The sequence below is a fragment of the Kogia breviceps genome, chromosome 11 (assembly GCF_026419965.1).
Source record: "Kogia breviceps isolate mKogBre1 chromosome 11, mKogBre1 haplotype 1, whole genome shotgun sequence".
Lineage (NCBI taxonomy): Eukaryota > Metazoa > Chordata > Mammalia > Artiodactyla > Physeteridae > Kogia > Kogia breviceps.
The window spans coordinates 14,301,776-14,320,230 of NC_081320.1; the positions used below are offsets into that span (position 1 = coordinate 14,301,776).

The 18,455-nt window shown below is 46.0% G+C and overlaps 1 protein-coding gene across 8 annotated transcripts in view; it reads right to left on the bottom strand.

Moving 5' to 3' along the window:
* The window catches only part of ELMOD3 (ELMO domain containing 3), a 28,573-nt gene that overhangs the window by 6,312 nt on the left and 3,806 nt on the right, over window positions 1–18,455 (bottom strand). For 4 of the 8 annotated variants that reach the window (XM_067007298.1, XM_067007294.1, XM_067007300.1 and 1 more), the window contains exons 4-10: window positions 15,479–15,556; window positions 14,906–14,975; window positions 11,460–11,528; window positions 10,385–10,476; window positions 8,909–9,032; window positions 8,552–8,674; window positions 5,788–5,918 (exon numbers count right to left, since the gene is read on the bottom strand). In XM_067007298.1, coding sequence (XP_066863399.1) covers window positions 5,788–5,918; window positions 8,552–8,674; window positions 8,909–9,032; window positions 10,385–10,476; window positions 11,460–11,528; window positions 14,906–14,975; window positions 15,479–15,556 — 687 coding nt within the window. Of the gene's footprint in view, window positions 1–5,787; window positions 5,919–8,551; window positions 8,675–8,908; window positions 9,033–10,384; window positions 10,477–11,459; window positions 11,529–14,905; window positions 14,988–15,478; window positions 15,557–18,455 lie in introns of all 8 variants that reach the window. The other 4 variants (XM_067007297.1, XM_067007296.1, XM_067007292.1 and 1 more) reach the window with 1 other exon arrangement.

The following is an 18,455-nucleotide window of genomic DNA, read 5'->3' on the forward strand; positions in this document are numbered from 1 at the left end:
GTTTGTATCATCTTTAATTTCTTTCATCAGTGTCTTATAGTTTTCTGCATACAGGTCTTTTGTCTCCCTAGGTAGGTTTATTCCTAGGTGTTTTATTCTTTTTGTTGCAATGGTGAATGGGAGTGTTTCCATAATTTCTCTTTCAGATTTTTCATCATTAGTGTATAGGAATGCAAGAGATTTCTGTGCATTAATTTTGTATCCTGCAACTTTACCAAATTCATTGATTAGGTCTAGTAGTTTTCTGGTGGCATCTTTAAGATTCTCTATGTATAGTATCATGTCATCTGCAAACAGTGACAGTTTTACTTCTTCTTTTCCAATTTGTATTCCTTTTTCTTCTCTGACTGCTGTGCCTAGGACTTCCAAAACTATGTTGAATAATAGTGGCGAGGGTGGACATCCTTGTCTTGTTCCTGATCTTAGAGGAAATGCTTTCAGGTTTTCACCATTGAGAATGATGTTTGCTGTGGGTTTGTTGTATATGCCCTTTATTATGTTGAGGTAGGTTCCCTGTATGCCCACTTTCTGGAGAGCTTTTATCATAAATTGGTGTTGAATTTTGTCAAAAGCTTTTTTTGCATCTACTGAGATGACCATATGGTTTTTCTTCTTCAATTTGTTAATATGGTGTATCACATTGATTGATTTACGTATATTGAAGAACCCTTGCATCCCTTGGATAAATCCCACTTGAGCATGGTGTATGATCCTTTTAATGTGTTGTTGGATTCTGTTTGCTAGTATTTTGTTGAAGATCTTTTCATCTATATTCATCAGCGATATTGGTCTGTAATATCTTCACGTTCCTTCACCAGGAAATGAAGATTTACAAGGATCATCTCTGCCCTACCTTTTTGCAGGCTTGTCATGTTGATGGAGTGAAATAACAGATGGAAATTGCAAGGAAAGCTATACAAATTGCTGTCTGTGAGTAACTACTGTTGTGAGGGGCTTCCCTGCCTGCCAGCAATCAGCCAGATGCGGCCTGCATCTCAGCATCTGAACTGTAGCACTCCTCCTCCTCAGGACAGTGTGGACCATGCACTTCTATGGAGTCCTGGGTTCCCCCAGAATCTGTAGTTTCTGGCCAATTCCCCTTTAGTAGGATGTACCACAGGTACCTGAGACCTCAGCTCTCTCCTTAGGAAAGAGACAGGACTGGCTGCTGGCAGGTCTGAGTCCCCCAACTGTTACTCTGGTCTCCTACGTGCCTCCTGGAAAACTGTATTTTCAAGATTCATAAGGGCCTGAGAGTTCAAGGAATCATAAAGCTGGAAGGGACCTTAGAATCATTTAGGCCAAATCTCTTACTTCATAAAACAGCAAAGTGAGGCCCAGAGAGGCTAGGTGACTTGCCTCAAATCATAGCTAAGTAATGATACTGCAGATGGAAATAGGAGCTAGCTTCCTGACGCCTACACCAGCTCTCTTATTTTATTATTTTAAGCTGCTATTCCTTCTTATTGTCTGACATGCATGTTGTGGAGTAAATATAAATCCACAATAAATTCCACAAAGGCCAGCAGGTGAAGGGATGAGGAACAGATTGGTCAAAGTGGTCAGGCTGGTCCATACCGAGATCAAGTACCCAGGGCTTCCTCTCTCGTCTTGCTCTTCCCTCTGCCTGGGACATTCCTCCCTCAGATATCCAATGACCTACCCCCTCACCTCAGTCAAGCGTGTCTTTGAAAATGAATGAGGGATGCTGAATTGGCACTAACCCTCTACCCTGGCTTCCATATTTCTGCAGGCAGGAAGGTCTTACAAGAGAGCCTTCAAAAACCACAAGAAGGGAGGCACTGAGGTCAGAGATGATTTCTAGGAAATACTCATTAGCTGGGGGACCTTGGGCAAGCCATTTCCCCTCTCTGGGTCTTCACTGTCTCTACAACAAGGGGCTGTCCCAGTGACTGCTAAGATATGCCTCAACCTCTGGGCCTCCTATAACAAAGCAGCGTCGCTACAAGAGACTGCATTGTTTCATAAGCTAACTGGTCCGGTTCTCAAACTTGACCCAGACATTACCTCCCCAGATCGCGCAGAGCACAGAATACGCCCACATTCTCAACTCATGGGTCCTGATATACCTCAAGACCAGATCCTCACGAAGTCCCCTTTTGCCTCCTCCAGTGTCTCCCGGAAGAGATGGGCGTACGTGAAACTGTCAGGTTTAATGGGTACTTTTCCTCAAAAGATAACAGAGATATGCAGGGAACGAAATGAAAAACTGCCCAGGTGGCAGGAACTGTGTGACTATTTGTTTTGTAGTCAAGAAGTTTTAGATTCAAAATGGATCTATCTTACCTTACAATGGCTGTGTGCATATGTGTGGATGTATGTGTTGTGTGTGTGTGTGCAGGCGCAAGAGCAGATATGATTTTGAAAACCCAAGATGTATTTATGTATGCATGTGTTATCTATAAGATGTATATAAAATGTATTTTTGCTCACAGAAAACAGAAGTTACTTTGATAACTAACACTCCTTGAATGACTAATGTGCTTAGCACTTTACACAGTTTTTCTCCAACTCAGAATAAGTCTACGGAGTTGGGATTATTTGCTCATGTTACAAAGGAAGAAGCTGAGGTTCTGAGAATTAACTAATATGACCGACAACACAGTTACTGGAACAGTCTGTTTTTGCAGTGCAGGCTGGCCTGACTCCAGATTGAAGACACAATGACCTGAAGAAAATGCTGCAGGTCTGACCTTCAGCCACTCATTCTCAGCTCCTCTCCCTCAGGCAGCATCACACCCCACTTCCTGTTCTCTGTGAAGTGCTGCTGGGGCCTGGGCAGGTCTGCTCACCACTGGAGACCATTCCTTTCAGAGTCAGGAGGGAACCAGTGACACATACATATTTTCCAAGCTCTGGACACTGAGACGGACTAGAAGCAGTGAGATCTTAATACCAGTGAGAACACCCAGCACTCAGATCTTGGTTTCCAAATATCATTCTCCAACTAAATAACAAGAGCTCTTTGGAGAAGTGGTTGATCTCAGGGCTGGGAATCATTCACGGAAAATACAAGATCCTAGAGCGTCTTTAGGATCCAGAAAGTAGAAAGGTGCTCAAAAAAGGACAGGGCATGCTGAAAGGTCACAGGTACCACCTGAAAGAGCTCTTAAAATGGTCGACATGGGAACAATTTTAGCAACAAAATAAATAATAAAAGTGTTGGGTTATATCCCATAGAATAAAATAAATATCTGAGTCCATGCGGATATAAAAAGTACCTGAATCAATAAATAGCAAAGACAATTCTTTCTTACAGAAGAATTCCAATTAATAAATTGAAAAATTAATAAATGTAGGAGAAATGAGGGAAACAAAATCACTATTAGAATCAAGTTTGAGGAAAAACAGGATATTTGCATAGCTTCAAAGTATCTTCTTCCAAGATAGTGATTAATTACAAAGGGAAAAATAGTAACTTTACAGAGTAGAACCCTGGCTGATATCCCCTTAACCATGTGCCCAAGGTTACCTTCACCAGTAATAAGACATGTTGACATGGGTGCTCCTGACATGAGGTACATCAATTCTGTAGTTGTCAAAAATGCACAACCTGGGCTTCCCTGGTGGCGCAGTGGTTAAGAATCCGCCTGCCAATGCAGGGGACACGGGTTCGAGTCCTGGTCCAGGAAGATCCCACATGCCGTAGAGCAACTAAGCCCGTGTGCCACAACTACTGTGCCCGTGCTCTAGAGCCCGCGAGCCACAACTACTGAGCCCACGTGCCACAACTACTGAAGCCCGCGTGCCTAGAGCCTGTGCTCTGCAACAAGAGAAACCACCGCAATGAGAAGCCCGCTCACTGCAACAAAGAGTAGCCCCTGCTCAACACAACTAGAGAAAGCCCACGCACAGCAACGAAGACCCAATGCAGCCAAAAACAAATAAATAAAATAAATAAATTTATTTAAAAAAAAACAAAAACGCATAACCTGGGGCTTCCCTGATGGCACGGGGTTAAGAATCTGCCTGTAGGGGACACGGGTTCGAGCCCTGGTCCGGGAAGATGCCACATGCTGCGGAGGAACTAAGCCTGTGCACCACAGCTACTGAGCCTGTGCTCTAGAGCCCATGCGCCACAACTGCTGAGCCTGCGTGTCACAACTACTGAAGCCCGTGTGCCTAGAGCCTGTGCTCCACAACAAGAAAAGCCACTGCAGTGAGAAGCCCACACACCACAACGAAGAGTAGCCCTCACTTGCTGCTACTAGAGAAAGCCCACGCGCAGCAACGAAGACCCAATGCAGCCAAAAATAACTAACTAATTACATTTATGAAACAAACAAACAAACGCATAACCTCAGTCTAAAATTTATATGGCAGATGGAACCACTCCCACCCTTGCTCTTTCTTTTCCATTTCTGTTGGTGGCCACTCTGTCTTTCCAGCTGCTCAGGCTAAAAATCACCATTGATGCCTCTTTTTCTTAAACCTGTACGCAATCCATCTGAAAAATATGCTGGCTCTCTTCTCTACAGCCCATACGCTCAAGATTCTATATCCAGAATCTGATCACTTCACAACGTCTTCTCTGAAAACACCCTGGTCCAGATCACCATCATCTCTAACTTGGATTACAAAAGCCCTCACCAGAGACTACTCTCAATCCAACGGCTGGTAGGACCCATTTAAGAACATAAGGTGGATCGTGTCATTCCAGGCTATTCAAAACCCTCATCTGACTCATCCTAGCCTACCGGGCCCGACACTGTCTGGCCCCTGTTACCCTATCACCTCCTTCCTACTGGCCTCCCTGCCATTCCTGCACATGCCAGACATACACTTCCTTCGGGACCTTTGCTCTAGCTGCCCCCTCTGTGCGGAATGCTCTTCCTCCATATACAAGCTTGGCTAACATCCTCACCTCCTTCAAGGCTTGGTTTAAGTCTCACCTTCTCATGAGAGCTACCTTAATACCCCAAAAAACTGTAATCCTCCCACATTCTCCTAACCGTGTCAACTTAGCACTTACCACCTTTAACATACTCTATAATTTGTTTATGTATTAGGCTTACTGTCTTGTCCTCTCTGCTAGAAGGATCTTTGTCTGTTTTGCTCACTGATGTTTCCCAAGCACCAAGAACAATAACTAGCACAGGGAATGCTAAATAAATACCTGTGTAGTACATGAAGGAATTCCAGGCCCCATGAATCTGGGATAGATGAATGGCAGGAAACAGGTCAAGTCTGTTTTCTCAAATGGAGGGACTACCACCTTTTACTACAGGGGAAAACCATCAAACCAACCCTGGAGAGCAGGCCTGGACAGAACCTGAGGGCTACAGGAGCCACTTCTGGCCTTTCAGAAAGTCCCATGTGTCACCTGACACTTGGAGGAAAACCTTCTTCTCCGGGCAAATAAAGGCTGATCCCCCTCCTCCAGGGTCAGGAGAACCTGCCAATACTGGGAGGGCAGTGAGCTGAGACACTGGTACCACAGTTGTGTCTAGTGCTTTTGTACGTCACCTCATTTAACTTTCCCAATTACCCAGCTGACGTTTCCATGATTTCCTCTTTATGGATGAGGAAACCAAGGCTCTGAAGAGTTGAGGCACTTGCTCGAGACACACACTAATGAGTGCTGGAGCTCAGATTCCAGCCAGGTCAGGGTGACAGGGATGCCCATGCCTGGTTTGCCTCAGCTGTCCTGAGGGCCCTCAGCAATTGGAGATCTACCTGCGAAGCTGTCATGGTCACTCAGGAGAGCCCTGTGCCCAGGTCCCAGCCCCTACAGCCCTCTCTGCTGGCTTTCCACCAAAGCCCCACCTGGATATGGTGACGAGACAGGCGGAAAATCTCCTGGGCCATCAGCAAAGTCTTTGAGTCCATCACCAGGTACAGGAGATGCAGGAGGGCAAGGAAGCCTGCTCCTCTCAAGTCTGTGGCTGGATTTGTTCCTAAAACAAAAACCAAGAGGAAATTCAGGGTGCTTAATGAAATCCCTGCTCTGTGAGATTCAATGACTTGGTTACCTTGATCACTGCCCAAGTGGAGAGCCTAGACTTCCCCTGCCTGACTGTAACAAGGTGCCCCTCAGCTCTGCCAAGGCAGTCAAAGAAGCGGGGAGCTGGGACTTTTATGCTTCTCTAGTGCTAAGGAGCCCACCACACCCTCTGCGACATCAGTGGAGGCTACATGGGAACAGCAATGAGGCACCCCTGCCCCACCCAGCCAGTGGTATTAGTGGAGGTCAAGTGGGATACCTGGATTTCTATCCCCACCTGGCAGTAATGAGGTGACATCACCCTTCCCCCACTGCCCAGTGTCAGAGGAGGCCTGCTAAAATAGAAGATTTAAAGATGATCAACACTGTCATTACATAATACCCACAATATCTAGGATACAATAAAAAAATCACTCATTACACCAAGAACTAGGAAAATCTCAATTTGAATGAGAAAAGACAATCAACAGATAGCAACATGGAGATCACACATATGTTAGAATTACCTGATAAGGAATTTATAGCAGCTGTCCTAGGCAGAATAACGGCACCTCCAGAGATATCCACGTCCTAATCCCCAGAACCTACAAGTACGTTCTGTTGCACAGCAAGGGGGAATCAAGATTGCAGTTAGAATGAAGGTTGCTAATCAGGATAGGGAGATTATCCTGGATTATCTGGCTGGGCCCCATGTAGTCAGAAGAATCCTTAAAAAGTGAGAGAGGGAGGTAGAAGCACAGAATCAGAAAAAGAGATGTGAGGACAGAATCAGCTCAGAGAGATGCTGTGTTCCTGGCTCTGAAGGAGGAGGAACGTGGGTGGGCTCTAGAAGGTGGAAAAGGCACAGAAATAGATTTTCTCCTAAAGCCTCCAAAAAGGAATGCAGCCCTGCTGCCACCTTGATCTTGCCCCAGTGAGACTGTGTCAGACATCTGAACTACAGAACTAGAAGATAATAAATCTGTGTTGATTTAAGCCACTAAATTTGTGGTAAAAATGCCTTTGATAAGCAATTACAAACATTTGAAAAAAATGAAAAAATAGAAAGTCTCAGTAAAGAAATAACAGATATAAAGAACCAAACAGAAACTTCAGAACTGAAAAACATAATACCTAAAATTAAAAACTCACTGGATGGGCTCAACAGCAGAATAGAGACCAAAGAGGAAAGAACCAGTGAACTTGAAGATGGAACAATATAAACTGCCCAATCTGATCAATAGAGAGAAAAAACAAAACAAAATAAACAGAGTCTTGGAGACCTCTGAGCTATACAGAGATCCGCCTAAAATGAACAGAGCCTCTGGGACCTGTGGAACAGTAACAGAAGATCTAGCATCTGTGTCATCAGAGTTGTACAAGGGAGGAGAAAGAGCAGGGCTGAAAAAAGTACTCAAAGTAATAATGGCTGAAAATTTACCAAATTTGGCCAAAGACATAAAACTACAGATTCAAGAAGCTGAGCAAACCCTTAATAAGATAAGCCCAAAGAAATCCCCACTAAGACATACCATAGTCAAACTCCTGCAAACAAAAGAAAAAAAAAACAACCAAAAAGATCTTGAAAGCAGAGAGAGAAACAACTTCTTATCTAGCAAGGAGGAATAATTCAAGTGACAGCAGATTTCTCATCAGAAACCATGGAGGCCAAAAAGAAGTAGCACATTTATTTTCAAGTGCTGAAAGAAAAGACCTGTCAACCTGGAATTCTACATTCAGAGAAATTATCCTTCAGGAGTGAAGGGGAAATGAAGACATTCTCAGATGAAGGAAAGCTAAAGAATTTATTGCCAACAGACCTACTTTAGAAAATGGCTAAAAGAAGTTCCTGAAACAGAAAGGAAGTGATAAAAGAAGGAATCTTAGAATATGAGAACAGAAGAAAGAACAATGGAAAGCATAAATACATGGGTAAATACAACAGACCTTGCTTCTCCTCTTGAGTTATTTAAATTAATGGTTGAAACAAAAATCGTAACACTGATGTGATTCTCAATGTACACAGAGGGAATATTTAGTACAATTACATTATAGATGAAGGAAGGTAAAGGGACTTAAACACACTGTCAGTACCAACCGAGCACCAATTAATTATGAGTATATAAAGTTTCTTTTTAAAATTAAGATATTTTCCTATTCTATACAAATGTAATTTGATATGATTTTGAAAAAATAGTAGTCCCAAAACAGGTGGAATCATTTTGTTTCACTCAAAAAAATGAAATAATATAAAAAAAAATTTTCATCGAAAGTAAAAGAAAAGAATAAAAAGAAAACACTGGATTCTAAATCCTATCACTCCCATGCTTTCTATCTCACTTAGAGTAAATATTTTACACTGGCCTGCAAGGCCCCGAGTGAACTATTCTCCTTCTCCACTTCAGCCACACTCCTTGCTATTTCTCAGAAAGAGTTACACACATTTCACCTCAGGGCCTTGGCATTTGCTGTACCCTCTTCCTGAAGTGCTCTGCCCCAGATATCCTGTCTCATGGTGCTGGCATGACAGGAAGAGGACTGTCTGGGTTCTCACGCTAGTCCTGGAATAAGGAGTCAGGGAGAAGATGAACCATTCCTCTCTCTTACCCTGAAAGCCCAGATCTTCCCAGTGGTCTCCGTGGAGGGCACAGTCAAACTTGGAGCCGGTCAGCTTCTTATAGATGGTCTGGAGGACTCGGCCATGCATTGGGTCTTGGCTATCCAGGCCACCTGCCCCAAAACACACCCATGCTCTGTTGGATTGGCCCTCACGGGAGGACTGAGTGCTTCCCAGAGAACGGTACAGCCAAGACAGACCTGGCCGGTGCTCCAGATACACTGCTCTCCCCCCAGCATGGTAAATGCAATAGCCTTGGCTTAGTCTCAGCAACCGGGTAGGCAAACCGTGCTCTCTGCCTGACCACTCACGCAGCGCCTGCCTTGTGGCAGCACCCGTGCACTCACACTGAGCGATGGTCAGGACCAAGTCCCTTTCTTCACGGAGGCCCTGGTGGAGCTTTGGAGGTCCGAAGAGCCAGTGCCGGAGGGCAGCAAGCCCGGTCCTTCGGATCGTTGGCTGGATTCTTTTCTGGGGAGGAAGGTGCAGGCAATAGGCAGAGTGTTGTGTTCATTTGCTTTAATGAACTTACCATCAGGCTCAGTACAGGACAGGTCTTACAGAAAGGAGTGGTTCTCCCACTAACTGGCTGGCCTCTGGGCCATGGAAATGGGGCAGAAGCTGTAAAGCATCTGCAAATCTCTGGAGACAGGCTCTTCCAGCTCGTAGGCTCTTTGTAAGTAGAGAGAGATGTCCCCAAGCATAGGCCTTATCAGCCGGTTGTCTACATCTGGTCCTCTGGGCTTTTCCAGAAACAGCTATGTCACTGACTACCAAGGAAGCTAGAGGTGGCTGGCTATGGGGGCTGGCATCTCACAGATGCCAGGCCAAGTTTCCCAGCAGGGCTGCTTCTACCCTTTGTGTGTCCGTCTCTGTCTCTCTCTGTAAAGGACGTAAATATCAAGTCTAACAGACCTCTCAACTTCCAAGATAAGACAGTCAGTGGGGGGGTGGAGGGGACTTCTCTGGCGGTCCAGTGGTTAAGACTGAACGCTTGCAATGCAAAGGGCGCTCGTTCAATCCCTGGTCGGGGAACTAAGATCCCACATGCCATGTGGCACGGCCAAACAAACAAAAAAACAGTCAGTGGGCACTTTTTTGGAACAGGATACCCCTGAGGGGAGCTGGCGCCTTCTGTCTACACCACAGCAGCAGTGCCTAAGCCAGCTCCTGCTGACTTCTCCTTGTTCACAGCCATTGCCGCAGGGCTTAGGATACTCTGATTTCGGCAGCCTCTGGATCTCTGGGTCCTACAAACCAATCTGACTCCTATCTTTTTAACCTCTCTCCTTGCGGCCAGGCTTTAGGTTGAAGATCTGAAATCACAGTTCTCTAAACTTACTACTGGTCACTCAAGATTCCCCAGAAAGCTTGTCAGCTTTTACTCTCTTTAATATTCTTTCTTTTTCCAACCCCACATATTTTTAAAATTCCCAAATAACTTCTTGTTCCTCTAGGGGATGGAAGATTTTCCTACGGTGGCAGTGAATTACTCAGCTCTCTGGACAGGCTGCCCTGCTTCCCCAAGGAACTCCCTAGCATCTGACTGCAGACCTCCCCGTCCCTAGGAGGGGAGAGCGGGGAGCAGCTCCATGGGCCCCTATAAGACAGGGCCACTAGAGCTCTGGGGGCACAGTCCCTGAAAGGCCGCCAAGGCCCACATGACATGTGATCCTGCGCCCCGAGATTTCTTAGTTGAGACAGAGCCCTCACCTGGAAATTTCCATCTTGCTTGCCCAGTGCCCTATCCTGGTGGGGAAGAAACCTGGCTCCTGGGAAGAAAGTGCTTTGCTTGAGACCCCCAAACCTCCCTACTGTCATACCTTGAAGGAAGAGAGGTCCACGGTCTGGAAATGCTGGAGGGCCTCACTGAAAGAGATTAGCTGCCCGGGATGGTCTGGGCTGGCCCGGCTCCCTGTGGCAAAAGGGAAGACACTCTGGCACTTGTAACAGTAGTCATTCTATCAGCAGACATTTACTGAGGGCCGCTGGTTGTCACCTCTAAGCCCAGCACTGACTTTCAGCTGTAAACGTCAGACACCTACAGTTACAACCAACCCTCCGTCAAGGGGGTGGCGTTATCTGCTGGGCTGACTCCCTTTCGGACCCAGCTGTGCAGGGGTCCTAGCTGACTAGGCTAAGACCTGAAGTGAGTGGGGGTAGATGTGCAGGGGCCCCTAACATCCACTCATCTGTGAGTGGATTCGAGTCACTGCCTGGAGGAGATACCCACGCAGGAGCATGCTACAGGTTTGTTTAGGGGCCTTTCCTATCTTCTACTTTGCCCCTTCTCATGCCCTGGATACAAATGGCCCCTATCCAGCCTTTGTCACAGGGTACTGACTTAGCAGTCCGCAATACAGGTGATGGCTGACACAGTCCCCTCTAACATCTCTTCAGGAGCTCAAGTGGGGCTCAGGCTAGATTTGGGTCCCAGTTCTCCCCTCCCACAGCTCCATCCAAACCTCCTGAAAGGCACGAGAGACAGTTTTTGATGCAGCCCTCAGAGGCTTCCAGCAGATGGCTTCAGCCCCCATTTCCAGGGACTTCCTGGTATAGTGAACAACCTGCTCGACCTGACACAGGGGTCCTGGCTGCCTGCCTCCATCCTCTGCCTGACCTCATGACCCTGCAGAAGCTGACCCTGACCAAGGTCCTCCCTGTCTCCTCTCACGGCCGGCGGCCCTCTCCCCAAGGCATCATCCCCATTTCCTCCAGAGGTCGATGGCATCACCTCTGAACTGGGAAAAGAGATTTCATCCTATGTCACGTATTGAAAACGAGAAGACCCAGGAATTCTGTGTCCTAATCCCAGAGGCACAGAACATTAGCCGCACGGGTGGATCGTGTGTTTAGCAGCAGCAGGCTGTGAGGAGGCGGCACCATCCCTGCAGTTACCTGTCTCTGGCTGGATACTGTCCACGGCTTCCCATTCTTCTTGGGCTCGGAGCACCTCTGTATTCATAACTGCAATAGTGAGAAAAGGAGACCCTCTGAGATCTAGGTGTGTCCAGACTGCTGTCGTAGCCCCCGGCCTTACCTGCCTGCCTTGGGCCTTGTTGCCACCCTCTGATATGCCAGAGTGAGCTTTCAAAAAGGCAGATCTGACGTCAGCCTGCTGCTCAGAACCCTCCAGGGATTCTCCATAATTCTCAAGATGAAACCCCAACTCTTCACAATCGGGAGACTTCTTACCTCTCTGGCTCTATCCTAGGGCATCCAGAAGTACCTGAAGTCTCTCAACACCCGCCTTGGGTGCCTTTGCACACCCCGCTCTCCCACCTTCAGTTCCAGCCCCTTCTAGCGCAGTTCCATCTCATCCTTCAGCCAATTCCAGTATCACCCTCAACTGGGTGCCTTCTTTAGCCTCTGTAATCTGCGTTAGGAGCTGCTCCATGAGAGACCCTGACACCCCATGCTTACCACCATGTTGCAACTGTCTTGCCCACTGCACTGGGAGCCACAGGAAGGTAGGGTTCTGAGCGCCTGACACATGACAGGTGCACAGTGAATGTTTTTGTTGTTGTTGTTTGTTTGTTTGTTTTGTTTTTGGCCATACCTCGCAGCATGCAGGATCTTAGATCACCAACCAGGGATCAAACCCGTGCAGCCTATAGTGGAAGTGCAGAGTCCTAATCACTAGACTGCCAGGGAATTCCCCACAATGAATGTGTGATGAATGAACGAAAGCACAACAAAAGAGGGGGAAACAGAAGAAGACAGCAGCAGGACAGGCGCTCTTTAACCACCACACAGCCCTCTTCTCCACACCACAGCTGCCACTCTGGGCCAAATTGCTGGCAGCATGGCCCATCACTGGATTTTCCCATTTGCTACGGAGGACACTGGCAAACAGTGGGCAGGATGGAGAGACCTCCATTTGACACCCAAACTCGTGAGCCTTCTAACCTGGGTGGTGAAAGCAGGTTAGGACAGCTCCCCTCAGCCTTGCAATCCGGGCTGAGGACATTCATGTGACAGTGAACTGTTTTGGAAATATACTTGCAAATTAAAGAAAAAGCTACCAAAAACTCAAAACACTAAAGGGTAATGAGGACAAGGAGGCTGCTGGGAGCTGGAGGGGACAGTTGGGAAAGTACAGTGTAGAGCCAAATAGCTCGTGAACTTTTCATCTCTGTCCCTCACGAGCTGTACTTCTTCGGACAGGTTACTTAACCATTTGTAATCACTCTTCCAACTATTGTGAGGATGACGTAACTCTTCAGATTCTAGGGGAGTTACGTGGCCCAAAGGCCACTTGCTCAATCAACATCAGCTAGTATCACTGACGCAGTTGTGGGCTCGGGTCTGGCATGGATGTAGACGGTGGGAGCAGGTGAGATGGGTCCGGGGTCCTGAATCCCGGACCTCTAGGACATTCAGTCTTGCCAGCCCCAGCCTGGGGTAGCAGACTACACCAGGGCTTCCAAACTAGATAACGTCAACAGAATACAGAACACTCAAACCTGGGACAGTGAAGAAAATAAAACTTACTTCCAGCATGCTGGACCCTTGGGAGATGAAAACGAGGGACAAAGTGGCTAAACAAGAAGAGCGGAAGAGCAGCCGTGGATCTCATCGTGATGCTGAGAGGAAGCTCCCCACCCTTCAACCCTCATCCACATCCAGCTTCACTGACTTGTCACCCTTCAGATCATTATAAGCAACTCGATCAATCTTTCACCCCCCCACACCTCACAGGCAAGGGTGTGGGAGCGCACTGTGACAGCAAGGCAGTCAAGAGAGAGTCCAAGGTCTCAAGCAGCAACGCAATCTGCGGCCCAAACTGGAGACAAACATCCAACCCGTGTAAGAGCATCTCTCTCCTTTCCTGGTTCCTTTAGGACTCCCACCTCTGAAGACGATCCTGACATCAATACTATTTTTCCCCGACACTGACAGAAGAATGAGGAGCCACAACACAAATCTCCAGGATAACAAACCCAGCTCACGTCAGTACGGCTCTTTATCGTTTTTCCTTTTGTCAATTGCCTCCTTTATTTAGGCCCTCTTCCACTTATTCACATAGTAAACGGCACAGCTCATTTAGTCGGCCTATTAGTTTAAATTAGCGGAGAGCAATCTGGGGAAAAAATTGTAGTTGTTTAATATGATTAAGAATATCTGGCACATAAATGCCACTTGCACTGAAACAGAAAATATTTTGGCATTTAAGGCAACACCTCTAATAACTGTTAGGTTTGTCACCACATGGTAAAGACAAAATTCAATTAAAAGACACTTTACAGACCTCCATATAATTTTTCTACATTGGAATATTTTTAATAGACCCCATATTCTTAGAGATTACATTTTCAGCTTACAGAATTTAAAGATAACGACGCACACCAATGAGCGCTCACTATGATTTACATTCTGTGTGCTAGGCACTGTACATTACCTCATTTAATCCTTAACACAATTCCTATCATACAGGTTCTGATATAATCCCTGTTTTATAGATGAGGAAAGTGAGGGTCAGAAAGATTAAGTTACTTGCTCAAGGCCATAGGGCTGATGGGTGAAAGAGGCAGGACTTAAGCCAGAGATATCTGACTCCAGAACTGGTTCTTCTGAATTGGTGAGTGTGCTTTTCTGTGTAATAAATAAGCAAGTAGAATGAGCTTTAAATACAGTATGGGAAGAACCATGTCAAGCAGATAAAACAGGGTAACTTTTCAAAGGCTTTTCACCCACTCTGTCTCATTTCATTATCACAACATCCCTTTGAGGACAAAGGAGGTACTAATATTTCCACTGTAGACACAGAGATTATACGATTTGCCCCAAAGGCGCACAGTAAGCTACCGGCAGGGCTTGTGGGGCCAAATCAGAACTCAGGTCTCTAACTTCCCTTGAAGGATGAGAACTCTATGAAGTTCTACAGGAGGGGCTTCCCTGGTGGCGCAGTGGTTAAGAATCCGCCTACCAATGCAGGGGACACGGATTCGAGCCCTGGTCCGGGAAGATCCCACATGCCGCGGAGCAACTAAGCCTGTGTGCCACAACTACTGAGCCTGCGCTCTAGAGCCCGCGAGCCACAACTACTGAGCCCACGTGCCACTACTGCAGCCCGCGCGCCTAGAGCCCGTGCTCCGCAACAAGAGAAGCCACCGCAATGAGAAGCCCCGCACTGCAACGAAGAGTAGCCCCCGCTCGCTGCTACTAGAGAAAGCCCACGCGCAGCCACGAAGACCCAACGCAGCCAAAAATTAATAAATAAATTTATATATATATATATATATATATATAAAATTCTACAGGAAAAGTAGTGAGATAAATTCAAATGAGGAAAAGCAGACCCATAGGGAGCTCCGCCTTGAATCCCACCCAGGGGGACTTACCAGCCGGCTCCCAGCCATTCGCTTCTGCCGTCAGGGCCCGGAGGATGCCGTGGTTCTTCAACTCTGAGATCTGTAGGGGCAGCTGACCTCTAGTGTGAGGGCGGAGTCCACATCCCCCCCACCCACCCAAACAAATCCCACCCGCTGTACCGAGTGTCCTCGAAACTGGAGGCCAGAAGAATCTAGTCTTCCCACGTGGGTTGGTTAAAGCCAATCTTAAAGAGAAGCACCCGGAAAATGCCAACTACGACGGAGCGGTTGAGTGACATGAGGACAAGTATGAATATATGCCCTCCTTGGAGAGCAAACAGACAAAAATCCACTCAACTCAACAGAGACAGAGGTGTGCTTTCGGTATTTCCGCTGCACTTTATATTCTGCCTCATTATAACAATTATCTTATTAGATAGATGTTGTTTTGCATGCCTGTGCCCTCCCCACTCCCCCATCCAAAGTGTGAGCTACTGGAGGGCAGGGTCTGTGCCATCCTGTGTCCCGGTGCCTGGCACCACATAGCAGCAAGTAACACAAGCTTCTACCGACAGGAAGCACTGAGGTGTGGGTGATACGTACAGGAATTCCCCTGAAAGCCAGAAGAGCACTGTTGTCCTTGTCACATGGTGGAGGGTACCCAGCAGACACACTTTCAACCTGCAAGACAAACCAAAGTCAGTCTCTTGGGCACATAGTAGTTCCTCAAAGATGACAGCTTAAACGTCACGCCTTTATCCAGTAACACACACACACAAAATGGATGAAATCCCGAGAAGTCAGCTACAAGGAATACTGTAAGGGAAAACTCCTGTTTAATCGGTCTTAAGAAAAACCGCGAAAAGCTTAGTTAATGTTAATATAATCTTTAAAAAAATTTTTTTTTTTTTTTTTTTTTTTCAGTATGCGGGCTTCTCACTGCTGTGGCCTCTCCCGTTGCGGAGCACAGGCTCCGGACGTGCAGGCTCAGCGGCCACGGCTCACAGGCCCGGCCGCTCTGCAGCATGTGGGATCTCCCCAGACCGGGTCACGAACCTGTGTCCCCTGCATCGGCAGGCGGACTCTCAACCACTGCGCCACCAGGGAAGCCCCCCCAAAATTTTTAAAATATATTTTATTTATTTATTTATTTTTGGCTGCGTTGGGTCTTCACTGCTGCGTGCCGGCTTTCTCTACTTGTGGCGAGTGGGGTCTACTCTTTGTTGCGGTGTGCGGGCTTCTCATTGCGGTGGCTTCTTGTTGTGGAGCACTGGCTCTAGGTGCATGGGCTTCAGCAGCTGTGGCTCGCGGGCTCTAGAGCACAGGCTCAGTAGTTGTGGCGCATGGGCTTAGCTGCTCCGCAGCATGTGGGGTCTGCCAGAACCAGGGATCGAACCCGTGTCCCCTGCATTGGCAGGCAGGTTCTTAACCACTGCGCCACCAGTGAAGCCCAATGTGAATATAATATTATACAGATTTCCTGGCTCCGTTCAAGGACTCAGGGCTCTGAGTAAGTAAAGTTGAGTGAAGCAGTTTCCTCACTTTTGGTCTTTCTGCTCAGCCAAACCTTCCCCCTACTGGAGCTTAAAAAACCATCTGACCAACTTTTTGCAACTCAGATCACCAATACAGGGCTAATTTTCCTATTAAAAAAAAAAAAGATCCTACAAATCAGTAAGGAAAAAAACCAACCCAGTAGAAAAATTGGCATGGATATGGATGGTTTACATAAAAGGAAACACAAATAGTTCTTAAACATGTGAAGAAATGCTCAACCTTACTTATAACAAGAGAAATGTCAAATAAAACTACTCTGAGATAATGTTTTTCACTTATCCTATTAGCAAAGATCAAAAAGTGTGGTAACACTGTGCTGGCTAGATGACCAAGAGTTGTAAGACACTGGAGAGTGAATTGGTTCCACCTCTCTGGCTTGACAATACCCAATGAAATCGCATATGCTGTGCACATTAAGGGTCTGCAATTTCTTTCTAGGAATTTATCTAACACATACAGCCATCCATGTACAAATGACATGTTTACAGTGTCATTCATGGTAGTACTGTTTATAAAAACAAAAAGCTAGAAAAACCCTGCCTGTCCACTAATGGACTTTTAATTTTATTTTATTATATTTTGTATTTTCCCCCCAGTTTTACTGAGATATAACTGAAACACAGCACTGTATGAGTTTAAGGTGTACAGCATAATGATCTGACTTATATACATCATGAAATGATGACTACAATAGGTTTAGTGAACATCCATCATCTCCTATAGATACAACATCAACAAACAGAAAAAACCCTTTTTTCCCTTGTGATGAGAACTCTTAGGATTTACTCTTAATAACTTTCATTTATAATATACAGCAGTGTTGCCTTTATCATGTTGTACATTACATTCCTAGTACTTATTTTCTTATAACTGGAAGTTTGTATCTTTTGACCAGCTTCATCCAATTCCACCCTCACCTCTGGGAGCCACAAATCTGATCTCTTTTTCTATGAGTTCCTTCTTTTGTTTGTTTTTGTTTGTTTTTGATTTTGATTTTTAAATTTTTCGCTGCGATGGTCTTCGTTGCTGCGCGCAGGCTTTCTCTAGTTGCGGCGAGCGGGGGCTGCTCTTCGTTGCGGTGCGCAGGCTTCTCATTGCGGTGGCTCCTTGTTGCAGAGCACGGTCTCTAGGCACGCAGGCTTCAGTAGTTGTGGCTCGCGGGCTCTACAGCACAGGCTCAGTAGTTGTGGTGCATGGGCTTAGTTGCTCCGCGGCATGTGGGATCTTCCCACACCAGGGATTGAACCCATGTACCCTGCATTGGCAGGTGGATTCTTAACCACTGTGCCACCAGAGATGTTGGCAGGTGGATTCTTAACCACTGTGCCACCAGAGATGTCCCTATTTGTTTGTTTTTGAAGTATAATTGACCTATAACACAATGTTAGTTCCTGGTGCACAACACAGTGATTTGTTATTTCTATACATTTCAAAATGATCGCCATGATAAATCTAGTTGTCACTAATGGACTAATTTTAAACAAATTAAAGCATATCCACTCAATGAGATCCTATACAGCCATAAAAAAGAGTAAGAAAGTGCTTTATGGACAATTTGGAACAATCTTCATGATATATTAAGTGAAAACACAAAGGACAGAGTATACACACTATTTTACCATTTGAATTCCTAAAAAACACATAAATATATTTGCTTGTCTTTACAGAGACTATTTCCAGAATTATATCCAAGGAAGTAGTAACTTTGCCTCCATCAGGAAAATTGGGTAGCTGGGGGACAAGGGTGGAAGGTAGTTTTTTCACTATATGTATATCCTCTGTACTTTTGGATTTTGAACCATCTGCAGAATTATTTTCTCTAAAATAAATAAAAGTAAAAATAATAATTAAAGGAGTCATTGCTTATGTCAAGGCCCAAGAATCCCAGATTGTCCTGTTACTCTAATCCCTTCCACATATTTTTGCCAACTAACACTCCTTAAACACAGCTTTGATTTTTTTTGATTTCTTTTTGCCTGGGACACAAGAATGGACACCTAAACACACCACAGCTAACTCCTCC